This window comes from Miscanthus floridulus, chromosome 8 (assembly GCF_019320115.1).
Source record: "Miscanthus floridulus cultivar M001 chromosome 8, ASM1932011v1, whole genome shotgun sequence".
NCBI lineage: Eukaryota > Viridiplantae > Streptophyta > Magnoliopsida > Poales > Poaceae > Miscanthus > Miscanthus floridulus.
The window spans coordinates 14,507,665-14,533,558 of record NC_089587.1 but is presented as its reverse complement, the minus strand read 5'-3'; the positions used below and the strand labels follow the sequence as shown (position 1 = coordinate 14,533,558).

General features: G+C 45.5%; 3 protein-coding genes and 2 pseudogenes across 6 annotated transcripts; 3 read left to right on the top strand and 2 right to left on the bottom strand.

The window, feature by feature from the left end:
• Positions 1-2,921: 2,921 nt before the first annotated feature.
• LOC136468606 (uncharacterized) lies at positions 2,922-4,654 on the top strand (annotated as a pseudogene).
• A 505-nt stretch (positions 4,655-5,159) lies between these two features.
• LOC136475804 (porphobilinogen deaminase, chloroplastic-like) lies at positions 5,160-13,057 on the bottom strand (annotated as a pseudogene).
• A 135-nt stretch (positions 13,058-13,192) lies between these two features.
• On the bottom strand, positions 13,193-19,140 carry LOC136475803 (porphobilinogen deaminase, chloroplastic). Of its 3 annotated transcripts, none has more exons than XM_066473412.1 (5): positions 19,123-19,140; positions 15,373-15,783; positions 14,663-14,866; positions 13,791-13,968; positions 13,193-13,694 (listed from the first exon to the last, which is right to left on the bottom strand). In XM_066473412.1, exons 1-5 carry the CDS (start codon positions 19,123-19,125, stop codon positions 13,576-13,578), a joined length of 915 nt encoding a protein of 304 aa, XP_066329509.1. In that variant the 5' UTR covers positions 19,126-19,140; the 3' UTR covers positions 13,193-13,575. The 3 variants fall into 3 exon arrangements, with proteins under 3 accessions (XP_066329509.1, XP_066329508.1, XP_066329507.1); XM_066473411.1 differs by lacking the exon at positions 19,123-19,140 and adding an exon at positions 16,886-17,237; XM_066473410.1 differs by lacking the exon at positions 19,123-19,140 and adding an exon at positions 16,886-17,234 and having other exon boundaries at positions 15,373-15,778.
• LOC136475806 (peptidyl-prolyl cis-trans isomerase FKBP17-1, chloroplastic-like) lies at positions 18,540-20,551 on the top strand. Of its 2 annotated transcripts, none has more exons than XR_010763294.1 (4): positions 18,540-18,827; positions 19,111-19,244; positions 19,683-19,799; positions 20,075-20,214. XR_010763294.1 is itself a non-coding variant. In XM_066473415.1 (4 exons), the coding sequence occupies exons 1-4, from the start codon at positions 18,570-18,572 to the stop codon at positions 20,198-20,200; spliced, it is 624 nt and encodes a 207-aa protein (XP_066329512.1). In that variant the 5' UTR covers positions 18,540-18,569; the 3' UTR covers positions 20,201-20,551. The 2 variants fall into 2 exon arrangements, 1 of the variants encoding a protein (XP_066329512.1); XM_066473415.1 differs by having other exon boundaries at positions 19,111-19,233; positions 20,075-20,551.
• Positions 20,552-21,488: 937 nt separating this feature from the next.
• Positions 21,489-25,322, top strand: LOC136475805 (OVARIAN TUMOR DOMAIN-containing deubiquitinating enzyme 11-like). Its single transcript, XM_066473414.1, has 10 exons — positions 21,489-21,823; positions 22,700-22,922; positions 23,249-23,322; positions 23,402-23,456; positions 23,754-23,828; positions 23,969-24,042; positions 24,141-24,189; positions 24,694-24,778; positions 24,952-25,008; positions 25,108-25,322. The coding sequence occupies exons 2-10, from the start codon at positions 22,752-22,754 to the stop codon at positions 25,149-25,151; spliced, it is 684 nt and encodes a 227-aa protein (XP_066329511.1). The 5' UTR covers positions 21,489-21,823; positions 22,700-22,751; the 3' UTR covers positions 25,152-25,322.
• Positions 25,323-25,894: the final 572 nt, after the last annotated feature.

The window sequence follows — 25,894 nt, the reverse complement described above, 5'->3', positions numbered from 1 at the left end:
CAGGGCAGTTCCACCGTCAAAAGACAATTGAATCTTCCTAGTGCCCGTTAGTTCTAAAATTTTGCAAAATTTTCAAGATTTTCGTCACATCGAATTTTCTTTGGTACGCATCATAAGTATAAATATAAATAAAAAATAAAACTAATTACATAGTTTAGACGAAATTCACGAGACGAATCTTTTAAGCCTAATTAGACTATGATTGGACACTAATTGCCAAATAACAACGAAAGTGCTACAGTACCATTTTCCAAAAATTTTCGCCAGCTAAACAAGGCCCTAGACGAACATGTAAGATCATATATGAGACTGGAAGCAGGATATTTGTCGATGAGATTTAGTCGAAGCCTACATCTCTGGAACATTACTATGAGAGCTTCTTCATGAAATTACAACACTAGATTTTCCAGGGTCTGGCACAAGGCACCACCCACTCTTGTGAAGATCTCACTATATTATCATGGTTACAACAACAATATTTCTCTCGTACTTAGGAGAAAATTGGGTTCCAAGTCAGACTCTAACACTAGCCTATTACTACTAATAAAACTAAAAAACAAAAAATAATCAGACTTGTATATATATTCAATACATATTCTAACATAGCCTTGCTCGTCGCGGGTGCTGCACTCCAAGCAGTAGTTTGTATCCTAGCCGAGCCATGCCATTGGTGCAATATATCTTCCTTGGCATCAGACCGCCAATGCTATCTTCCTCCCTTGTAAGAGAGCTGCTCGGTGCCGGTGGCACGATGACACCAATGAGTTGGAGACTTTGCAATGGGCGACGTGCAGCAGTTGGCCAGGAGCTAATGTAAGAGGGAAGAGGTTTGAATAGGCAAGTTTGGTTCGAGTACAGTAGTGTTTTTCCCACCTTTATTTGTGCGTTAGTATAGGTTATTATGATCTTAGCTTACCGGTCGTATCTAGTTTGCAATTCCTATGGCTCAGCTAGCTAAATTTTTAATCATAATCCAGAGCTAATAGCTAGGCTAACAATTTACCATAGCTCCAACTAGTTGTTCACTCACTAGTCAGCAAGATCCAACTAATTTGGGCTAAAAGCAGCAACCAATGATGAAAAGATCAAAACACCTCCAAAATGAGTAGAACAATTTGGGCTAAAAGCATCAACTAATGATGAAAAGACCAAAATACTCCTCAATATAGGTGCCAACTAAAACAAGTACAACAATTCTAAGAACAAAACTGACTTTAGGTAGGATTAAATTTATCTATTAGCTCTTGTATCCAAATAGCGCATGGTTAATTTTAGTGCAGCTAGTGCCCGGACGTCCGGCCGCAGGACGTGTCCGGACGCTGTTCCGTTCAAGCACACCACCACGCCCCATCCCGTCCCCGCATAAAGGAGAGCGTCCACCACGCCCACGCCCGTGTCACCTGCGATTTCCTCTTCCCGGCTGCGCCCATGCCCGGCCACAGCCCTTTCTCCGTCGTGCCCTGTCGCCGAGCTCGAACTACCGCTGCGAGATGGAGGGAAGGGAAGGGAGGGGAGGGGGAGGGAGAGGAGAGGAGAGGACGAGGCACACCTCGCGAGGTAGGAGCCGAAGCTCTACGGCAGGCCGCTGTCCGCCAGCCACCGACGCCGTTGCAACATGTGCAACATCCGATTTACTTTTGAAAAATTAAGATGAGACATTTGTAAATACATCTAAAGACAAATGAAACACTTCAAACATGCTTCTAAAACACTTGCAAAACACCTGAAAAGCCATTAAAAACATATGCAACATCTAGATAAAACACTTGCAACATATGTGTGAAACATACGCAGCATCCAAATAAACACGCTTGCAATATACGTCTAGAAAAACAAATGAAACATTTGGAACAGACACTTGCAACATATGTGTATAGCCATTGCAACAAATGCAACATCTTGATATACTTTTGCAACATCTATATAAACGCTTGCAACATATCATTGGAACATCTGAAACGTTTGAAACATACGTATGCAACATGCGCTTTCAACAAAACCCTGGCAGACAGGTGGGCGGGCGGAGCATTGCACAGCGGGATCCGGATGTGCGCTCGCGGTGGACAATGAGGATGGCAGCGGGCGGGCGGTTGCGCGAGCAGCGGCAGCCATCCAGGCCAGCCTAGGCGTGGCGCGGCACGGCTGGCCCGGCGCACAGGCTAGCACGCGCGCCTAGCCCGACGGCTGCCCGGTCGAGGGCGCGCACTAGAGGGAGTAAGGGCACGCCGACCACAGCGAGGAGCGAGAGGTCGCGGGTGAGGCCGCGCGACAGGCGGAGGTGGAGGAGCAGAGGCAGCACAGGATAGGTCGCACGGGCAACAGTGTAAAGCAGGCGCGCGGCGGGGGACGCACGGCAGCAGCGTCGCGAGGCGGAGTGGGTGCGCCCTTGCGCGGTGTCCGGACGGTACGCCCGTGGCCTATTATTATCGTCTAAGGGCCTGTTTGGTTCCTTAGACTGAATTTTAGTTCCTGTCCTATCGGATATTTTGGACACATACATGAAGTATTAAATATAGACTAAAAATAACTAATTACACTGATTGCGACTATTTACGAGACGAATTTTTTAAGCCTAATTAGTCTATGATTTGACAATGTGATGCTACGGTAAAATATATGCTAATGATGGGTTAATTAGGCTTAATAAATTCGTCTCGTAAATTAGTCTCTATCTATGTAATTAGTTTTGTAATTAACTTATATTTAGTCCTTCTAATTAGTATCCCGAACGTCCAATATAACATACACTAAAATTTAGTCCGTGGAACAAAACACCCCCTCGATATTAGCAGGTTAACAATTAGCGCTATCCATTACCCAAACAGCAGGTCTATGGCGCCTGTCTCTCCTTAATTTCCTTCCCGTTTTTTCCTCCTGTGGTCGCACGGGGGGTGCGAAAATTCCACGAACCTGAGCCCAACATGGAGCCGGCGACCCCTCCGGCACCCGCCGCCGGCGTCACGGCCACCGTCGACCTCTCCCCAGTGGCTGCGAGCCTCGGCGGGGCGCACCTCCTGCCCTTGTGGCATCAGGCAGAACGGCGGCGCCCCCCGTATCCGACTACTTCAAGCCTAGGGTCACAGGTCCGTTCCCCCCGACTCAAATCCCTCGTTTCCTTTTTCCCGCTCATTTGGTTGAGGAATTGGTGTGGGCCTCCTGACAGGTGTGGAGGTGGAGGGGGTGAAGGTGGGAAGAGGCCCTTCTTCCGCGGAAGGAAGCTGCAGGGGGCTACCCTAACTCTCCCGGATGGCTACCGAGGTGACATAAGTTTCTTGCTTCTGCTTTCTTCAAGCCTACAAGATTTGTGAATTTACAGTTTGAGAGCTTTGGAGTGGGAAAATGTGATTTTTTTTCTTCTTCTTCATCGATTCATAGCAATGTACATTGATTTATGGTCTGAATGATAGTGAAGCTGTGTTGAATCAGTGTAACTGCAACTAGATGCACCTAAAATCGACATTCTCTCCAAACTGCTTGCGCGCCTTTACGGTAACTGGAGGAATTGTGTGTGGCGCTGATAAAAACTGAAACTTTATGTGCAAACATTGATCTTCTAGCAGTCCTAAAAAAAGGTACCTTCAAATAACTGTTCTAATAAGAATTAATTGATGATTCAAATGCATGCTAACAAGTATAAAAACTATGAAGTAAGGAAGCCATGTGCAAAAATCCTGAAGTTTCAGTTTGAGTTTGACTGCAGAAGTGATCATTGAATGGTGGTGTGATTCCTTTTTTTATCTGAAATATGGTCATCGGCCTTCTTAGTACAACTAACAAATGTTAAATTGTCTTGGGATGCTAAGTTTGCATGTACATCTAGAATTCTAGATGTGTGGAGATGATAGGTGGGTATCAGTGGTAACAATCTGCCATTCTGGATCTTCAATAGAACTGTGAATTCAAGGAAGTCCTGCAGTTTGACCGTGTTTATGATGCTTTTAATATTCTCTGAAGGTTATGTATTGGAGAAGAGGCCTGGACAGAATTCAGATGTTGAAGTTAGCAATTTTGTATCCCGAGCTGAGTTCCAGAACATAACCTACTGGAATCATGATACCACGCCATCAGCAGAGGATTCCCTCCCAGGTGCTTTCATTGGCTAACTGTTGCTAATGCGGTGAGTATATATCGATCTGTTTCTTGTCCAATTATGCAAATCCATTTTGATTCTCTACTTCCTGTGGTTAGCTATATGCAGTGGGTCATAAAAATTATAATCATTGAAGCAGCAGAAATGTCATCACATAGACTGACAGACATGATCTTAATTTTGGCTTTCCTGTTTGTACAGATGCACAAACCAGTGACTGCTGAAGACCTGGCTAACATGTCAGCAATGCAGAATCAGGACAACTAGATCCATTGTATGACGATTATGAATGTAACTGAGGCACGGTGAAAAAAAGTCTACTCAGTGCAATTTCAATTTAGTGAACCATCCCGACAAGGTATCTTCCTGTAACAAACAGCACATTGTTTGAACACATCCACTAGGTAATGTTAGGCTTTAGGGTAAAGATGCTTCAGTAGCATCTGAGGAATGCTTGGGTAATTTAGGTTGGGACCTGTATCAGTTATCTCTAATGTTGTGACAGAGTGCCAGTGTTGCCTTTGTGTCTATCTTGCCTTAATGTGATTGCAGAGAAAAAAAAAAATCAAAAGAATCATAGTTTCTTTTTAAAAACATTGAAGAATCAGATTTGTTGCGGGCAATAATGTCAAATAAGCATGCACCGATGCAGATCACGGCCTGAGTAGCACTGATACATTGGAATTACAATGGAAGCGCCTCTACCACTTACAGATTGAGTCTTATTAGAAAACCTCAGCTTGGTAGTTAGATCGTACAATGTTCTGTTGGGCCTTGTGGGATTCATCAGACTCATCAGAGGAATCAATCGGCAGGCTAAATTTCCCATAGGAATACCGAATCTTACACGCACGATGCGCAATTAATCATCATGCATGGTATAGGGCAAGGCTAATTGCAAAACAGGGACGTTCAGGGTCTAACCCAGAGTGCTAGAATAACAGGAGATACATATTGAATGGGGCTGCTCAGTATGAGTACAAGGCTCTAGCAGAACTAGGAGAAAGAAGAAGAAACAAAAACAAACCTCTCAACACTCTACTATGGACCCCCTGTTTTCTAACCAAAAGAGTGGCAACTGAAAATTGCACATCGTCACTCATTCTTTCCATTGCAAGCAACCATAGAACCCAGGCCCAGCCTTTGCCTTCAGCTCATGACCAGCATCTTTGCCCATCTCAACCATATCGTCGAAAGAGTACGGTCCAGTTCTTGTTGTCTCATATACTGTAAGCAGAATCACAGAAGTAATCAGTTGTTGTCAACTTGTCATTAATGATGAAATGCGATAGTTTTCTTTTCGGTTCTTTTAATTGATATTGAGCATACCTTTAGATCCATCTGGTGAAGCCAATAGACCTCGGAATGAACAACTCCCATCCTTATCACGATGAGCATAGGCTGCAATTGGAGTTCGGCAGTTACCATCAAGAACTGTCAAGAATTCTCTTTCGCATGCAACAGCTGATCTGGTATCTTCATGGTTCAACGAGGACAGGTACTCAATCTGCAAAGGGGTAGAAAGAATGGGAGCTCTCACAATCTCACATCTTTGGCTACATAAGTGTGTTGAAAAAAACATGAACCCAGACAAGTGCAGCGTGCCTCTGCAGAGCTGCACAGGACATTCATGTACATTACAGAGTAAAACAGGAATGCGCACTCAGAAATTTATAATATTTTACAGTGCTTAAGTCATAGTTTTGAATATTATTAAACACTTTTGGAAAACACAGCAATAAATAAAATGAAGATTGAGCTAGTAAAATAAAAATGTAAAGACTGACATGACAAAGGAGCCAGATTTGAAATCATTATTATGGTGCTTTATAACAGCATCATCTACTGTATGGTTCTTATTCAGGAACAGAGAATGGGCAGTGGAACTTGTCACTCAATCAAAGGAGCACGGCAGCACCAGCATGCAAAGTTCAATAGCGAAAAGAGTAGCCAAAGCTGGTGACCTGCGGTCATATTTGTAATGTGGAATTATGCAGGCAGCACTTTTTTTTTCATCTACCAGCGCACTACAACACTGGACAACGAACCATTTTGTCGTCATTGCTTCGGCAAGCTATTCCAATGGCACCTTGGGCAACTGCTGGAAGCATTTCCTTCCATGGATAATATAGATGTTACATTTTCCGCCATATTTAGCCGCTTTAGTCCAGCCAGTGCCACACAGCGTAGCATGGACAATCTCCGTTCTTGAGTTTCGTTAACCGTGTCTGAACTTTCCTCTTAAGTTAACAACCTGAAAGTCACTCCAATAATGTTAAGCCTTATAGAACAATTAAGATAAGTAAGACACCACTTCAAATAACTAGCTATAAGACTGTGAAGAGAGTCTACAACTGGACAGAATCCTCTTGTAACAAAAAAAAAAAAAAATCCAATAGTACATCCAGGCTAGGCAACTGTTTCTGATAGAGCTAGTTAATCTGGTTGAACTTTATTGATGAACTGAAGATCATTGCAATGCTAAATCTAGAGATAATCAGCAGCAGTTAGAGCAGGTTCGCCCTCCCTGGGAGGCTCCGAACGAGATGGGCTCTATTTCTGCTTAACTCCCCTAATCAGCCGGCCCTTTGTTATATCTCCAATGGCCGGCTGGACACTAACAAACTGGCTCCCAGATCCTAACTTATAGGAAAGATAAACTATGGCCTAAAAACTAGCCACTAGAGGCTGGCGTCTTCTTCTTCTTCCTGCTGTATTGCTTCCCAATGAAGCGTCTACAACACTTCCACCCCTCCTTTCGAAACAGCTGTCCTCGAGCTGGAATTTGGGATAGGTGGCCTTGAAATCTTCCAGCGGCTCCCAGGTTGAATCAGCTGGACTTCGACGAGCCATTGCACCAAAACTCCCACACACCATGGTTGAGGCGAGCGCGGGCAATGTTGACTGGGCTCAGGAACAGCATGGCCACGGACAACTGTAGGTAGTGGAAACAATGTCTGCAGGCGTGTTGCCATGGAACTTCTTCAGGAAACACCACGTGGAAACACATTGTGGATGCGTGCCTTAGCAGGGAAGCTGGAAGGCGGTAGGCCACCGAAGCCAATGCGCTCGAGCACCTGGAAGGGGCCGAAGTAGCGGGGGCGCGAGCTTGGCATTCTAGCTGGACCTGAATAGCTGTCGCAGCGCGCTGGTGAAGGCGGAGCCCACACCCAGTCGCCCACACTGAAAGACACATCCCCGGTGTGCTGAGTCATGGCTCTGCTTCATGATACTCTGGGCTTGGAGGAGCCGTTCCCGGGACAGCAGCCAGGAACTCATCCCTGGCCGTCAGCTGCTTGTCCAGTGCAGCCACCTTTGAGAGACCTGGCTTGATACGAAGCCAGGGTGGGCGGGTGGTCGACCATACACCACTTCAAACGAGTTGCCCTCATGCTGTCTGGAAGGATGAATCTATAGCAGAACTCTGCCCAGGGCAAGCCACACGCAGCCAGCTCCGCGGACGATCGCCGACGAGGGGCAGCGAAGGTAGACGCCGAATGGAATACGGTTGGTGACCTCTGTCTGACCATCAGTTTGGGGGTGTGGAAGGCAGAGCTGAGGCGCAGCGTTGATGCCAGACAGGCGAAAGAGCTCGGTCTAGAAGGCGCTGGTAAAGACCGGGTCCCTGTCGCTGACGATGGAGCATGGCAGCCCGTGGAGCCGCACAATCTGGTCGAAGAACGCCTGGGCAACAGAGGTGGCGCTGTAGGGGTGGCCGAGGGCGATGAAATGTGCATACTTGGAGAAGCGATCAACCACTGTGAGAACCACCGATTTGCCTCCGACCTTGGGAAAGCCTTCAACAAAATCCATGGCGATGTCGGCCCCAGACGGTGTGGGGGAACGTCCAGCGGCGCTGGATGGAGATGCTCCGTCTTGTTACGCTGACAGACGGTGCAGCCCTGCACGAAGTCGCGGACAAGACGGCCGGGCGTGCGGGCTGTAGAAGGAGGCGCGCAGGCGGTGTAGCGTCTTCTGTACGCCTTCATGGCCGGCGCCGTGGGCTGTGGCTAGGATCTGGGGCCACAGAGCCGACGTGTCGGGGACGAAGATGCGGCCATGATGCAGGACGAAGCCATCGACGGACGTCCAGTTCGCCCCCAGCAAGGCCCTGGTCAATTTCCTGGCGCTTGGCGATGATATCCGGCAGTTTTGTCTCGGCCTCCGCTCGGAACTCATGGAACAGATCGAAGTCCAGCCGGGAGAGTGCGCAGGTTGTCAGTGCTGCGGTGTCCTCATCACGGCGTGACAGGGCATCAGCAGCCGCGTTTTGGCGGCCAGGCTTGTACTCCACCTTGAAAATCATAGCCAAATAACTTGCTGACCCATGTGTGCTGCGGGATGGTGGAGAGGCGCTGGTCCAAGAGGAACTTGAGGGCGAAGTGGTCGGTGCGGATCGTGAATGGTCGTGCCCAAACATACGGCCGCCAGTGCCGCACGGCCTTCACCAATCCGATGAGCTCGCGCTCGTAGGCAGCCAACTTGGCATGCTATGGCGCCACAGCGCGGCTGAAGAATGCGATCGGTCCTACGCTCTGGTGGAGGACAGCGTCGAAACCAGAGCCCGAGGCGTCGCAGTCGATGACGAAGGGCGCCGTGAAGTCGGGAAGCTGCAGCACCGGACCGGAGGTCAGTGCTGACTTGAGCATGTCGAAGGCGGCGGCGGCGGCGTCACTCCAGCGGAAAGCATCCCGCTTCAAGAGGGCCGTGAGCAGGGCTGCGATGACGCCGTAGTTGTGGATATGAAACGGCGGTAGTAGCCGTGAGGCCGAGGAAGCCACGCAGCTGCGCGGAGGGTTCACGGCATGGGCCAGCTCTGCACCGCTTCAATCTTGGCCGGGGTCCATGGCCACCCCTGCCTCGGAGATGAAGTGGCCCAGGTACTCCACCCGACGCTCCGCGAATGAGCACTTGGAGCGCTTCAGGAACAGGCTGTGGGCACGCAGTGTGGAGAGGACAGCACGGATGTGTTGCAGGTGTGCAGCGAACGACGTGCTGTAGATGAGAATATCATCAAAGAACACGAGCACAAAGTGGCGAAGGAAGGGGCGGAGAACCTCGTTCATAAGGGACTGGAACGTCGCCGGGGCATTGGTCAAGCAGAAGGCCATTACCACGAACTCAAAATGCCCATGATGAGTTCGGAACGCCGTCTTGTGGATGTCATCGGCGTGCATGCGGACTTGGTGATATCCGCTGCGAAGATCGAGCTTGGTGAAGTAGGTGCACCGCGGAGTTCGTCAAGAAGCTCGTCGACGACGGGAATGGGGAAGACGTCGCGCACTGTTTTTGCATTGAGCGCGCGATAGTCGATGCAGAACCTCCATGAGTTGTCCTTCTTGCGCACGAGGAGGACGGCGATGAGAACGCCGAGGTGCTTGGGCGGATGATGCCCTGCTGGAGCATGTCGGCGCACTGCCTCTCCAGCTCATCTTTGAGCAGCTGGGGGTAGCGGGTAGGGCCGTACTGCAATCGGGGCCGTGCCTGGTAGGAGAGATGAAATCCGATGATCGCAGGCACGAAACTGGAGGCAGTGACGACGACGTGTCGAAGATATCGCCGAACTCAGCCAGGAGCAGTTGGAGGAGGTCCAGGCGCTCGGCGGCGTGGAGAGCAGGGGCCCTAGGGGCTGTGACGCCAGTCCAGCGAATGCGGCGATCCCGGCGCCAGAACGCCATGGTCTGGCGGGCGAGGTCCCAGAGGATGGGGCCCAGGGACCGGAGCCAATGGCAGCCCAACACGAGCTCGTAGTCGGGGGAGGGGCAAGACGAAGAGGTCGATGTGGAACTCCTCGGTGCCAATGGTGACGGGGACGGCGGCCGCAGACCCCGGCAGATGGGACGCGTTCCCCGTTGGCAACGGCCACGGTGAGGCCGGGGGCGCGGTGCGGGCTGGAGGCCGAGGCGACGTGCAGTATCCGCGGCGATGAAGGAGTGAGTGGATCCCGAGTCCACCAGAGCCTGGATGGATGTGCTGCTGCGACGGATGTGGCAGGTGCATGGTGTCCGCCGTCTTGATGACGGTGAGGGCGTGGATGGAGATCTCGACGTCGTCGGTAGGGGAAGACTCCTCCACCGCAGCGTCCCTCAACTGGTTGTATCATCATCGAGCTCCATTAGGTTACAGGCCCTTCTTCATGCAGGCATGGTCCTTCGTGATTTTTTCTGGACAATTGAAGCAGAGGCCCTCTGCTCTGCGTTGGGCCATCTCTTGCTGTGTCAGCCGCTTGAAGCGCGGGCCTGCTGGAGGTGGGCCTTTGGTTGGAGCCGGCGGCGTCTGCGGCACAGTTTTGGCCGCGGGAGGAGGCGTGTGCGGTGCGGAAGTCGCGGGCAGGGCGCGCGGCTGAATCGGCGGGTTGGTGCGGGTGGGGGACACGGCTCGTAGAGGAGTCCCTCGTCCTCGTCCAACTCCAGGCGCCGTTCGAAAGCCCGCGCGAGGGCCATGGCGTCATCGAGCGTGGTCGGATGTTGGAGCTCGACGTCCGTCTGTAGCGGATTGCGGAGGCCGCCGGTAAAGATGTCGATTTGGTCCTGCTCCTGAAGCGGCCTGCAGCGCGCAAGCATGGGCAAGGAATTGCGCCTTGTACTCCTCGACCGTCCCTGTTGCGGCGGAGCTTCATGAGGGCACCGAGCGGGTTGCTGGCGCGCCGGCGTCCCGAACGCCCCGCTGCATCTTGTCGACGAAATCCGGCCACGTTGGAGCGCCGTGGTTCTGCTCCAGGCGGTAGTACCAGTCCTGGGCAGCAGCCCTTCCATGTAGAAGGAGTGCGAGCCACAACGCGCTCGTCATCCGCCGTGCGATCGGCGCCGAAAACTGCTCCGCCTTGTTGAAGCCATGTGACCGGATCGGTGCTGCCGTCGTAGCGCGGAAACCGGAGCTTGTGCTTCCCCGTGCTCGCGTGGGGGTGGTGGGGGAGGGGCCGCCATGGCTCCGTGTCCTTGCCACTGTGGGAGCCGCCGGAGGAGTGGTGGTCCGATTGCAGTCGGTTGACGGCCACGTTGAGACGGCTCTGGTCGCCCTTGATTGTCGTCACCTCGTTCTTGATGGAGGAGAGATCGGGCGAGGATGGCATCCAGAGTGGTCTTGAGTTCGTCACCCATGACAGGCGAGAGGATCGAGAGGTCCTCTGATACCAGATGATAAGAGCTAGTAATCTGGTTGAACTTTATTGACGAGCTGGAGATAATTGCAATGGCTAAATCTAGAGATAATCAGCAGCGGTAGAGCAGGTTCGCCCTCCCTGGGAGGCTCCGAACGAGATGGCTCTATTTCTGCTTAACTCCCCTAATCAGCCGACCCTTTGTTATATCTCCCAATGGCCAGCTGGACACTAACAAACTGGCTCCCAGATCCTAACTTATAGGAAAAGATAACTATGGCCTAAAAACTAGCCACTAGAGGCTGGCGCCTTCTTCTTCTTCCTGCTGTATTGCTTCCCAATGAAAGTGTCTACAACATTTTCACACACGTCACTGAAAACAAGTGCTTTAAGGTTACACAATAAAAGAGTTGAGAACTGCAAACTGGTAGAATAAACAATCTATGTATGATGCTTCAGACTTCAGAGAAAAAATTCAGATAGCTTGCTCTCTATGTATACACGGAAAAAAACACCAGATAGGGTGATGAATGAAACTTCCTGCTTAATGAAAAACGTGCCTAGGCACAATCGCGAAAAAAAAGGGTGATGAATGAAACTGCCATGCTTACCTTAAGTGACGGATATCTGCAGAGAATCTGAGATGTCTCCTCAGGGAAGCACTTCCGGCGACACAACCAGAAGGAAGCTCCGCAAGTGAATTTGCAGTCAGACATATAAATGCATCTCTAGCATCTTCTCGCGGGAGGTTGCATGGCAGTATTGTTCCTTCAGGTAGATATGTTGGGACATCTTTCATAGAGTGAACAGCAATATCAATCCTTCCCTGCAACAGCGCATCGTCTATCTCCTTGGTGAATAAACCCTTGCCTCCAATATCTGCAAGGGGTTTGTCCAAGATAATGTCTCCTGTGGTCTTGATAATGACGATCTTAACAGCCCCCTCCTCAGCTAACTCGGAGTGTGCAGCTTTCAGTTTATCTGGAGTTTCACGGGCTTGTGCAAGAGCAAGATCACTGTCCTAAATAGCCAATGACTAGAATTACAAATTTGTATGCTCCACAAAAACAAGAGAGAGAAGCAACAAACTACACTGAATCGAAAAGTGAAAACTGAAAGCTGAAAAGAGTAATTGTCGTTTGACAGTAAACCATGACTATTCCTGAGTAACTTCTAATCGACAAAAGCAAGATGTCTGAAGAGCATAGAATTTCCACAAGATCCAAGGAGAGGTCGTATTGAGTAAGCCAAGACAAAGACCCTTCTAAACACCTACATAGTGTGGTGACATTTTAATGTACAAATTAACCGATTATTACTAAGAGACCATCATTTAGCTTTTATAAAGGCCAAAGGCCAGTTACTACTGATCCAAAATTGCAACAAAACGAAGCCATATATGCAAATCGTGCTAAACATCATCAAATACTTCGTGCTAAACATCCTAAAAGACGCGATAGGTTAAGAGGCGCAGCTCAAAACCCCTATTCCCAGAGGAGCATAACCCCCAAGAACCCGCAGAAAAGGGCCGAATTTGATCACCTTCCACGCGTCCCAATCCGGATGAGGGGGACCTTGGACTGCGCGACGTCCTCCACGGCGACGGGGCACGCCGGCCGCCGCGGGCGCGCGAGGCAGGTCGGCGGGCCGAGGAGGGACTGGTGCGCGGTGGCGCATCGCAGCGACACCATCTCCGACCGGCTAGAGAGGGTTAGAGGAGTGTGCGCGCGAGGGACGGAGGGAGGAGACGCCGAGATGTGCGAGGGGTTCAAATTCAGGAAATTTCATCTATACCATCAAATTTTGCTTGTTACCGAGTAATATAACATAGCATACCATCAGAAAGATCATCAATCCATCTATAGCAGTATAGCACAGCGCTTCAAGTTTTCTTCGACATATACCCTAAACATTCTCCTTTCCCCAAAAAAATCAGGGATGTTTTGTCGGGCCTCTAACAGAGGGATGTGACATTCATCACACTCATCTGAGAATCAATCAGCAAGGCTAATTTTTCCTAAGAATAGGAACATTGAATCTTACTCCCATGGTTACCATGAGCTCAATTATTCTTGAAACAACAACTATCAGCAAAGTCACATCCAATTACAGCATTACAAGTTTACAACGTAGCTGTGCAGGTACCTCTTCCACAAAACATAGCTGTGCTCTGCAGATACCTATAAGGTTCTAACCCAGAGTGCTATAAGAACAGGAGATACAACAAAGCAGAATGGAGCTGCTCAATATGAGTGGTAGTACAAGGCTCTAGCAGAACTAGTAGGAAAAAGGAGAAACAAAAACAAACCTCTCAACACTATACTTAGGCCCTCCGTTTCTAACCAAAAGAGTGGCAATTGGAATTGCACATGGTCGCTCATTCTTTTCATTGCAAGCTATCAAAGAAGCCAGGCCCAGCCTTTGCCTTCAGCTCATGACCGGCATCTTTGCCCAACTCAACCATGTCGTCAAAAGAGTACGGTCCACTTCTTGTCGTCTCAAATACTGTAAGCAGAATCATACAAGTGACAAAGTGTTGTCATTCGATGATAAATACATCAAAATCATTTTAAGATCTTTTCAATCGAAAATCAAGGATACCTTTAGATCCATCTGGTGAAGCCAATAGACCCCGGAATGAGCAATTCCCATCCTTATCACGGTAAGCATAGGCTGCAATTGGAGTTCGGCAGTTACCATCAAGAACTGCCAAGAATTCTCTTTCACATGCAACAGCTAATCTGGTATCTTCATGGTTCAACGAGGATAGGTACTCCATCTACAAAAAAAAGGGCAAAGAATGAGATATTTCATCATTTTTTGCTACAAATAGTGTTAAAAAAACCATGAACCCAAGCAAGTGTCTGGCATGCCCTTGATAGCTGCATAATACATTCATGTACATTGCAGAATAAAACAACAATGTGCACTCAGAAATTAGAAATATAAAGACCTATTGTAAGGCATAGTTTCAAAGATTAAATGCTTTCGGAAAAGCCACAACATGCAACATGGCCAGGATAAAGAAGCAATAAATAAAGAGACTTGATGAATAAAAATGCAAAGAGTGGCATGACAAATAAATCAGATCTTAAAACAATTATATGTGCTGCCTAAACAGCATTGTCTAAAATGATTATTATTCAGGACCATAAAATGGTCACTTGACCTTATCACCAGGGGAGCAGATCCAGAGTATTAGTAATGCTGTCACCTGACAACCATGACTTGTGTAAACTCAATGAAAAATTACTATGGGCAGAAGAGACAATGACACAGCATACCTATCATAGCTATGCTAGTGACATCAATGATTCCTAATTCTAGATCCGCCCTTGCTTATCACTTAATCAAAGAGCGTGCAAAGTTCGATAGAGAAAAGGTAGCAAAGCTAGTGTCATATTTGTATATGGAATCATGCAAGCATCATGTTTTCTCCATCTACCAGCATACTACAACACTGGACCCCTTACCATTTTGTCATCGTTGCTTCTGCAAGCTATTCCAATCGCACCTTGGGCAACTGCTGGAAGCATTTCTTCCACTGATAATACAGCTGTTGCATTTTCTGCCATATTTAGCCGCCTTAATCCAGCCAGTGCCAACAACGTAGCAGAGACATCCCCTTCCTTGAGTTTCCTTAACCTTGTCTGAACATTTCCTCTGAAGTTAACTACCTGAAAACCATTCAATACTGTTAAGCACGAAACTAATCAAGATCAATGCCTAATCAAAACACACTTCTAATAGATTAAAAAATACAGGCTTCTAAATAACTAAGTGCAATACTCAGGCGAGAGTCTACAACCATCAACCGAACAGAATTCTTTTTATAACCTTTTTTTTTGCAATAGTGCCTCTAGGATAGGAGTCTTTTCACATGTATGGCATAGAAAACAACAGCTTCACAATCATAGAAATAAAAATATACATATTTATAAGAGTTTTTTAAACAGTTTATAAAAGAGTTAAGAACTGAAGCTGATAGAAAGAAGATCTATGTTCTAGACTTCAGAGAATGAGCTCAGAAAGCTCGCTCTCTTTATATGCAATGGGAAAAAAACCACCGGACTCGCAATACTGGGAAGTATCTATGAACACATTAGTAAATCAGCTAGCACTAAAATCACAAGTATAGGGGGGTGGGGAGGGAAAGTGTGATGAGCAAAACCATCATACTTACTTTCAGTGATGGATATCTGTAGAGAATCTGAGATTGTCTCCGCAGGGAAGCACTTCCAACAACACTGCCAGCAGGAAGCTCTGCAAGCGAATTTGCAGTCAAGCATATGAATGCATCTCTGACATCTTCTCGTCGTAGGTTACAGGGCAATATTGTGCCTTCAGGTAGATAGGTTGGAACATCTTTCATAGAGTGAACAGCAATATCAATCCTTCCTTGCAAGAGCGCGTCGTCTATCTCCTTGGTGAATAAACCCTTGCCTCCAATATCTGCAAGGGGTTTGTCCAAGATCATGTCTCCTGTGGTCTTTATGATGACGATCTCAATAGCCCCCTCCTCAGCTAACTCAGAGTGTGCGGCTTTCAGTTTTTCTCGAGTTTCGTGGGCTTGTGCAAGAGCAAGAGGACTGTCCTAAATAACCAATGACAAGAATTACAAATTTGCATATTACACATGAAAAAGAAACAAACAACATTTTGAACTGAAACGTGGAAGGGAAAATTTGCTTTGGCAGTAAACAGTGACTTTTCTTAAGTAACTTTCCCCCCCTTTTTTTTAACGGATTCTTGAGTAACTTTCTCTCAACAAAAGGAAAATGTGGAAAAGGCATAGAATTTCCACAAGATCCAAGAAAAGTAGTAAAGTCGCTAAGACTAAGGGAGTGTTTGGATCCAGCTACTAAAATTTAGGAGGTGTGTCAGGAGAATGTTGCATGGGGTGTTCGGATACTAATAAAAAAACAAATTACATAATCCATCAGTACTCCACGAGACGAATTTTTTAAGCCTAATTAATCCGTCATTAGCACATGTTACTGTAGCAAACCCGTTGTTAAATCATGGACTAATTAGGCTCAAAAGATTCATCTCGCAAATTAGTCGCAAACTATGTAATTAGTTTCGTAATTAGTCTATATTTAATACTCCATGCATGTGTCCAAACATTCGATAGGACAGCGACTAAAATTTAGGAGGGGCAACCAAACACCCCCTAAGTCAAGGCAAAGACTGGTAAAGACAACATCCTTGTAAACACTGACATGAAACCAGTAGCTATCATGAGAATAGCACAAGAACAATACGTTATCTATGGCGTTGACACAAAATAGTAGAGGTAACATCTAAAATGTACAATTTTGCCGACTATTAAGAGCCATTCTTTAGCTCTATCAAGGTCAACACCCAGGTACTACCGAGTACTGATCCGGAATTGCATCCTACGAAGCAAGGATGCGCATCCTTCCTGCTAAAGATTCTCGATACTCCTTTGAACTTCACCAAATTATCCACAAATGTTCAACACGTAATAAAGACGCAATAGGTTCAGAGCCACATCTCAAAACTCAAATTCCCGGCGGAAGAGCTAAACAAAGGATCTCTCAGGCACTCACAACGCGTTGCTGTCCCCAAATGCAACTATTAATAGAACCTAAAGCCACGATTTTGACCAACATAAGCCCAAATTCAGCACACTCCCAACCAAAGAAACAGCAGAAAGGGTCGAATTCGATCACCTTCCACGCGTCCCAATCCGGATGAGGGAGACCTTGGCCTGCGCGCCGACCTCCACGGCGACGGCAGCGCGCACGACGGGGCACGCCCGCCGCCGCGGGCGCGCGAGGCAGGTCGGCGAGCCGAGCAGGGAGTGGTGCGCGGTGGTGCATCGCAGCGAGACCATCTCCGCCCGGCTGGAGAAGAGGGGTCAGACGACTGGGCGGCGAGGAAGGGAGAGAGGAGAGGCCGAGATGCACAAGGGAATGGGCTTTGCCGAGGTCTGGATTCTGATCTGGTTGAGCTGGTTACGCTCTCGGCGTGGATGAGGAGAGGATAATGTGTCAGGATTGGCCAACCACAGCGAGGGCTACTCTGCTCGTTTCTATCCTAATAGACCTAGGGATTTTCTAGATATATTTTCTATTGATTTTGTTTGTTTTATTGTTTGCTAAAAGTAGAAATCATGCTTAGGCTGGTTGAATTCACCTCGAATTGGAAGTTGTATTTGTAAAAGCATGGTCTATTTGGATAATTGGAGGGGGTTATTTTGCTACTTTTGGGTGTGAATTGATCCCCTCCTAGGTTCTTTTTGTAAAGTTTCTTTGCAAATGGCACCTCACGAGTAAAAAACATAGATTCTTTCTTCCGTAACTTTTTCTTTTGATAAGATAGTGTTTGGTAGGACTTCGGTAAAAACCTTAAAAAGTCAGAGTTGAAAGCCTTTGAAGAAGCTCTGTCACAAAAGACCTTAGTTGGATGTAGCATGGTTGCTTATGACAAGCTGTGGTGACATGGATGAGCAATTTTTTTTTTGTCTTTTTCGGTGTTTGTACCAGCGGGGAGGTAGGGAAGTGTCTTACAAACACATCGAAATTGTTAGTTTTACAATTTCACTTGATTGATTTAAGAAAGGCAAGGTACTTGAATTAGCAGGTATTCTAAAAACGGATTTCACGACATGGTGTGGATCTAAACATTAGGTTAGAAGATATAAATATTACTAAAATAGTTGAACCGCATCGGAAAAAAATCATCTATTGTTTCATTAAAGGTTACACTTAACATCATCTTAACTATTTTTATAGCTTTTATCTCACCATAGAATATATTATTTGGATAAGTTCATGACACTTTTGAGCTCAGCTCAAAGCATATAGGCACAAACGTCTACCTTATATGGCCCTGTGAAACTCACTTATTTCTTCCATGGCCCACTTAAAGAAGACAAATAATTCATGTTACGACTAATCAATTTAGTAACGTAGATTTAAGATTAATCAGATCTATTCAATTTCAACACACACATATTAAAAGTTGAGTATTTTTTACAAAATGTTAATGCAATTATTTATGAAATCTGGCGTGGATGTCAAACATTAAGGATCACCTCATATGCAGATGCAGTGTAATTTTCTCTAAGTCTACTTTTTAAAGAAACATCTATTTATTTAGGTTTATTTTATGTACATCTATTTTTCATGTCTGAGGTCCTATGATACGTCTTATTTAAATAAAATTTTCAGTATTTAGTATTCGAAGTGTAGCTAAATATAAAATGTTTTCATAGAACTATTAAAATTAGAAAATAGAAATGTATCGGAATAAAAAGGAGAAAAAGAACAAGCTAAATAGTTAATAATAAAATAAAAGAATAATAAAAAAGGAAAAAGAAGAGAGGCCAATTGCACATCGTAACAGCTACCGATGGTCACCACTGCCGTCGCGGCGCTCGCCGGCGCCGTGCCGCCGCCTCGGAAAGCCAAAGCAGTAACTGTAGCCACAACACCACCTCCCACCCTCACTAGTAGGCAGCTCCTCGCCGCGGCTGCCACCGCCTCCACCCTCCGCACGGCCGCCGCCTCGGCTGCGGCCCCTAGATTCGCCGAGATCCCCAGCTCCGGCGTCGTGAAGGCCCTGGACCTCCGGGAGGGTTCAGGAGACATCCCGGCCGTCGGCGACCAGGTAAAGACGCGCCTATCTACACTGACTGCGTTTTTTAGCACAATTCTTGCTTGGTCTATCATTAACCAATTTCACACATTGAAATTCCTCTAGCTTATCAGTCGATGCTGAGCTGATGATCCGCATAAGTTCACTGCAATTTCTTCTTACGATTAAGAAGCTGCGAGTGCATGGATTACTTGGATTGTTCATGCAGGCATTTTGTGGCTTGTATTATTTCTAAGAAATGTGTATGAAAGGCTCTCATGTTTAATGTTTTCTCACACTAGTATGAACTACACAGGTTGCAATTCACCATTATGGGAGATTAGCAGCGAAGCAAGGATGGCGCTTTGATTCCACCTATGATCATAAGGACGAGACCGGTGATCCCATGCCGTTTGTCTTCACCCTTGGGTCTGGCAAAGTGAGATACAGGTTTCATTAACTTGTGCAGAAGAACTGAATTATATCTATGGTATTGATACTGCTGCAGTTTGGATAAAGATCTTAACTGAACTTTGTATTCTTCCACTCTGAAGTTCCATTAGTTGATATTATAGTGTAGCATTGGTGTTCCTATGTTCTTCAAACATGCTCGAGAATCCTAGTTGATTTTTGATACATGGAGTTACAGTTGTTCTGTTGTGACGTATAGTTATTGTAGGCTATTTTCATATTAGCATCGCAGCTGCTATGCATCTGTAGGAGTATAAACCATCTGTTCTTAACTTATGCATTTTGAGTTCCCTGAATATTATTCATAGCCATTGTCTAAGCATCCAACAAAATAAATTTTATGGGATGTTCGCTTTTGGAATCATTATGGGTCTCATACTCAAGCGGTCAAGGCATAATATAATATGGATCTTGCAGGTTATACCTGGTATGGAAGCAGCAGTGAAGTCCATGAGAGTTGGTGGTCTTCGCCGAGTGATCATACCACCATTACAGGGTTACCAAAACACATCACAAGAACCAATTCCTCCTAATGTAACTCCTGTGGCCTCAATATTCTAGATTTGTTGTTATATCATGTAGCTGGTGATCAACTGGAGTATCTCCAGTCTGGCCAACTCCTAATCATTACTCTCTGTTGCATGCGCAATTTATTTAAAAATGGCTTCGTGGTTGGTATATTCCCTTGAGATACACGGGTGTGCTTGGATTAAGAAAGTATCCATTTCATATCTGTAGTCGAAGGATGTAATTCGGTGCTGCTGGCTGGACATAATGGAGTACTAATTTCACCTGTTGTTTTCGTGCAGTTCTTTGATCGACAGAGGCTATTTACTACTATATTCAACCCAACACGTCTCGCGAATGGCGAGGGTTCCACTCTTGGTACACTTATCTTCGACATCGAGCTAATCAACATAAGGCAGCATTCATAATTGTTCTGCTGTGTGAGGACAGAAGACCGATCAACCCCCTTATTGAAATCTTTTAGCTCCATACTCTTGTGTATAAAAAGCTGCCCTGTGCAAAAATTTAATCATGCTTTATGCTTAGTCCCTTTGGTTGATACGTGTAAAACATAGTAATCGTCAACGTTCCTTCGGCAGTCCCAATTGCACAAATACATATTGTATTACATACTGATTGCTGACAGAAGATATATAAAGAAAAATCAAGGGAATGCAACTCTGAAGATTGGATTTTTGTTGTTCTGCTCCTGAATGCAACATCTGTAATTTTGGGGACTTGAACGGTGTACTCTATGCCGCTGGAAAGCAGCCTTGGCTTTCACATCAGCAAAAGGTTGGATTCAATGACAGCAACCTATAATCTATGTTTGAAAAGAAAACATCAGATATTCACAGTTCGCATTGTATCCTCTTATACTTCTGATAGCTGATTTTGCAGAGCAGAATATTCGACGAGACTTAGAAATCTCAGTGTACAACGCATGTTTGTTTTCTACGTTCTATAATATTAGTATAGTCATAATTATACTTTCTCTGATTTTGGACCCAAAAAAACAGACGAGTTGTCATAGTTTAAGCTTGTTGATATAGCCTTTTCAATTATGTTGCTACATGATTGTCCGGTGCGTGGAATACACATTGATGCACACACCCCATTGTGTCGATGGGGAGGCTATAAGCGCTGAGACCTATGGCTTTCACAGCTTAAACAATTGCGAGATGCTTCGTGCCTGAACTTGCATGTTCCATAATTACTATTATATATCGAAACCTCTAGAACACTAAAATTTTACTGAATTCAGTATGGTTCCATTATTAAAAAAAAGATAAATAATGGGTTTGTGTTGGGGGAAAGGTTTTGAGATAAAATTCCGTGGTATGATTTCTGCCCCCTGTTGAGGCCTAAAGAAGAAAGAAAAAGCCCAATTTGACTATGAAAATGTTCAAGAAACCATGAAAGATAAGTCCCATGTCACCCCGTCCTATATTTATAGTTAGCGTCATAGACCCTAAACTAATGTTTTGTCTAACTTTGTGGTAAGGGCCTTATTTCTCCGTATGAAACCGTATTTTTTAAAAGTTGTGTGCATCTTATGCATCCTCAACAAACTAGTAGGAGTAGCTTCTGAACAGCGGTTTCGTGCCGATTACTTTGAAACACAAAACATTCGCGTAGCGTTTGTTTGTGCACAAATGGATCAATTGCAGTTATAAACAACACCCTAAAATGATTTGACAACCAAGCTATTGCTCTCATTAGTCATTACGTGGGAGTTGGATCACTGAAAGGCTGAAGAATCCCATCAGCAGTTCAGCACACATGCCAAAAAGCAAAAGGTACCCGAACAAGCAAAGTGTTTTTTGAGTTCCTGTGGAGAGGGGCCCACTTTCTACGAGAGAATTACCCCAGGCCCCAGGGGGTCATTTCGGTTAATCTCCACACGCACACGGAGACTTCCCTTCTTCAGCAGTTTTTGGTGCGAAAGAAAGAGGAGAGAAGCGAAGGAGGTTTCTCAGCTGGAGCGGCTCCCTCCCTTGACCCTGCCCCCACGAGCGCGCCACCGCCACCGCCTCCGATCCGAGCAGCCGGTGAGTCTCTCCTCAGTCTCCTCTCCTCCGCGCGGCAGCGCCAGTTCGCTGGTCTCTTCCGGAGCCGGAGCGTCCCCGGCCGCTGTCCCGGATCCTTGGATCTTCCACCGGTCCCGGCGGTGCGAAGCTCTGCTCTGTTTCCTGTTGCGTCTTGGATGCGTCTCTCTCTTTCCTTCCTTCCTGCTCCCCCCTTGCGCTGGTGAATGCTTATTGTGGTTCGTTTAGCTCCGTCTCCGTGGAGAGGCTCGCTCGCGGATAACCGGCGGTGGGCACTGCCACGGGGCCGGCGGCGGCGCCTGGTGGTGCCGTCGGCCAGCGCGGGTGGAACCGAGCGCGGCTGCGTGCGCGCGGCACGCGTCTCGGTGACTCGACGTGCCGCCGCGCCACGCGTTCGTTCGTTTCTTGGACTGTAGTTTCTTTGGAGAAAAGTCCGCTGTATAGAAATTATAAGCTTGGGATCTGAAAAAAGTTTCTAGATTGTGATGTGGAATGACGCGTCTTTTCTGACTAGTAGCTCGCATGTAATTCTTTCTTATGAAAAGGACTCTAGGTGGTTACCTGGGATCTATGTGCTCCTCGAAATGACCAGTAGCCAGTAGGAATCGACCAATCTTCATATTTTACTCTGAAACAGTATGGATAGTGGTAATCTTTTTTTCACGACCTGCAGTAATAATTCGAGAGTAACAAGCAGTAGAATGCCATAGTGGTTAGATTGGATGGATGGATGGATGCTACTAGTGTACAAGCCATTTGATGCTATATCTTGAACATGAGCTACCTGATTGCTACCCACCAGTTCCATTTAGATGATGGTTACCTTGTCCTCCATATTGTCATGCATCACCAAACTGTTGTTTCTTTCTCAATTTGCAGCCTACAGTCAACCCATTCAAGATTCAACTTCAAATGTTCCTTGTGAGGTATCATGACTGAACAGCAGGAACGTGTTAGCAAGAGCTCTTCCTCAAGTATTAGCAGCAGCACTCAGGAGAGTGAGGAGGAACTGACCATTGGTACCCTTATAACTGAAGCAACAAACACAACAAACAGTGCAAAGAGTCTTGGAAGGCGCCTTTCACACTTAGATTCGATCCCGGTACTATTCTCACTGTTGCGCAATATGTTTCTCTGATAATGCTGGCACTGCTTCCTTCAAGTTTACCTTCTGGATGTACCATAGTTCCTGATTGGAGAAAATTATTGTTGAGCTGTTTGGCTTGAGATAGAACATGTGTATGTAGCATTCAATAAAGATAATTGGCAACAACAATAAATATGTTGCTGCATATTTATATTAGAGTTTTCTATACTTAGATAGTTAGATATAAAATGTTATAATCAGCATTCACTATTAAATCAGATTACTATGCTGCAAGCTTAACTCTAGCCCTTGTACAAAGTTGCTGATGGTCTTAATGGCAGCACACTCCGCGTGTTAATGGGAAAATTCCAGATTTTAATAATGCGACAATTGATCATGAATCATTATTAGAAAGGTAAAGTTTTTATGGTGCTTTTGCTTTTATCCTCTGTTTTCCTGTTAGGTTCATTTACTTCAGAACTTTTTGGTGGCAGATTGGGCACTTATGGCTTAGCTGAATACCAAATAGAAGGAGATGGGAATTGCCAGGTTAGCTTTTTGTATCATGTACAGAATTGTTTTTTCATTTGTATGAAGTAAATTCATCTAGATATATTATTGATAGTTTAAATCAATAACCTAGTTCTCTGTAGATTAATTGACTTATGTTATGTTCGTCAGGTATTGCTTCAATCTTAATCTACCTACCTTGTAGGTAGCTATTAGTAATTTACTATATTTTCTTCCTGCTATGAGCAAAACTGATTATGATATTTTGGTTTATTGACTAGGTGGTTTTGTTTTGTCTTTTACATTTTCTCCATGTTTGCTTTGTTCTTGTTGCAGTTCCGAGCTCTGGCAGACCAGATATTCCGCAATCCTGACTATCACAAACATGTGAGGAAGGCGGTAGTGAAGCAGGTATATCCACCTTTCCCTCTCTTTCACTGATAGATCTCTTACCTACATAATTCGTTTATTCCATAGGAAAAATATCTTGCTATCTTAATTAGAGTTTTCCTGGATAAGCGACTGTTCTGAAGTATTGTCTCTCTATCTAGCTGAAGGAATTCAGGAAACACTATGAAGGTTATGTGCCAATGGAATATAAGATTTACTTGAAGAAAATGAAAAGGTTTTAGTCTGTATTAAATTCAAGATGCCTAATTCTGTCTTGCGACTTTTTTTCTTCTCATTTCCTGATGTGTGCCTTTCTTTTATATAAAACTGTAGATCTGGGGAATGGGGAGATCATGTGACCTTACAGGCAGCTGCAGACAGGGTACATAGCACTTTCAAGCTATGAGTAAAAAACATTTTATCTACAGGTTTTGGCATTATTTATCTTGTGACCTCTAGTTCTAACTGTACTTAATAGAACTCCCCAGATATTTTTAAGCTTATACTGTCCATTCACAAATCAGTAGCGTTTTTGGTTGCATCTAATCAGACTATCTATATTTGGTCCACCAATTTCTGTTTATTACATGTTGAGATTGAAAATCTGGTATGATTAGATTTGTCACTAAAAGCAATATCATAATATTATATTTTTGCCACACTTTGTAGATATATTACAATAGAATTTTTTGAGTACATATATATTTGATATCCAAAATGTCACTTAGTTGTGAGTTGTGGCTCGAGGGAGAAATTGTATACTTGTCTTGTATCATAGTTCTTTGAATATTTCTTTCAAACTGTTGCAATAGAATACTAAGTAGTTTTATTATCAGTAGGATAATATGCATTTACTAACAGAAACCATTTTTATCTGTTAAACCAGTTTGCTGCTAAAATATGTCTGTTGACGTCGTTTAGAGACACATGCCTAGTTGAGATAGTCCCCAGAGACGCCACTCCAACAAGAGGTTAGAGTTGGACCCTGTCCTGTCTTCTCCGGTTCTCTGTCTATATCATGTATCAACTATTGTATCCTCTTTCTAGAACCATGAACTTTTGTTCATGTATCATCACATATACAAGATCAGTAAATCATAATGGAAAATTTGGTGTCTCATTATTCACTTGTACCTTTTTGCAGAGCTTTGGCTAAGTTTCTGGTGTGAAGTACACTACAATTCATTGTATGCAGTTGAAGGTTAGGGGTTTCACTTGATGCTTGCTGATATTTGATAGCTTGTATTCCAAAAATTTCTATGGCATACCAGTTCATCTGACCCCCACACTATCCTTTCAGATCTTCCAACACGGAAAACTAAAAAGAAGCATTGGCTGTTCTAGCTCGCCAGGCTTCGGTGATTTCTTGATATGCTATTGGTCTTCTCTTTGTAGTCCAGCAGCATTTGTAACCCTGCTTAGTTACTCCTGTTGTTAATGTTGTAAGCTGTAACTTGACCTGGAATCAAATTCATTTATTAAGATCATTCTACGGTGAAGTGCGGAATTTTACTAGTGCAGTTTTGGGCAGTTTGCCTGCTCCGGTGGCGGCTGCATTCGCCATATTTTTCTGTATTTTCCTAGTGCAGTTTTGGGCAGTCTGCCTGCTCCGGTAGTCCGGTGGCAGTTGCATTGCTCCATTTCTGTAGCGTTGACCTGAGTGATTTGTGGCACGTTGGTGCTTGAAAATACTGCACACATTTCAGTCACATGCTTCAGGAGGTCGTGAGCAGGAGGTTTGCCGCAGAGGGACTAGCAAGGGCAGCACAAGCCCATGCTATCACCAGATTGGCGATGTCCGCCCATGCTATCACCAGATTGGCGATGTCCATTCATTCATCACGTTCTAGTGCATCACTTGTGCACAGCACAGCACCGAAAGTACATTGCAGTAAGGGCGCGTTTAGTTGGCAATTTTTTTTTGTTTTGGTTACTGTAGCACTTTCGTTTGTACTTGACAATTAGTGTCTAATTATAGACTAATTAGGTTCGAAAGTTTCGTCTCGTGATTTCTCATCCAACTGTGTAATTAGTTTTGTTTTTCGTCTACATTTAGTACTCCATGCATGTGCCGTAAGATTCGATGT

Bases quoted from the DNA above. Each gene is read 5' to 3' on its own strand.
- LOC136475805 (XM_066473414.1), top strand. From the start codon at position 22,752: ATGACTGAACAGCAGGAACGTGTTAGCAAGAGCTCTTCCTCAAGTATT. The intron at 23,829-23,968 runs GTATATCCACCT...CTCTCTATCTAG, and splicing joins GGAAGGCGGTAGTGAAGCAG to CTGAAGGAATTCAGGAAACA. The intron at 24,779-24,951 runs GTTAGAGTTGGA...ACCTTTTTGCAG, and splicing joins AGACGCCACTCCAACAAGAG to AGCTTTGGCTAAGTTTCTGG.
- LOC136475803 (XM_066473410.1), bottom strand. From the start codon at position 17,049: ATGGTCTCGCTGCGATGCACCACCGCGCACCACTCCCTGCTCGGCTCG. The intron at 15,779-16,885 runs GTGATCGAATTC...TATTTAGGACAG, and splicing joins CGGATTGGGACGCGTGGAAG to TCCTCTTGCTCTTGCACAAG. The intron at 13,695-13,790 runs GTATCCTTGATT...TTCTGCTTACAG, and splicing joins TTCACCAGATGGATCTAAAG to TATTTGAGACGACAAGAAGT.
- LOC136475806 (XM_066473415.1), top strand. From the start codon at position 18,570: ATGGTCACCACTGCCGTCGCGGCGCTCGCCGGCGCCGTGCCGCCGCCT. The intron at 18,828-19,110 runs GTAAAGACGCGC...TGAACTACACAG, and splicing joins TCCCGGCCGTCGGCGACCAG to GTTGCAATTCACCATTATGG. The intron at 19,234-19,682 runs GTGAGATACAGG...TGGATCTTGCAG, and splicing joins TCACCCTTGGGTCTGGCAAA to GTTATACCTGGTATGGAAGC.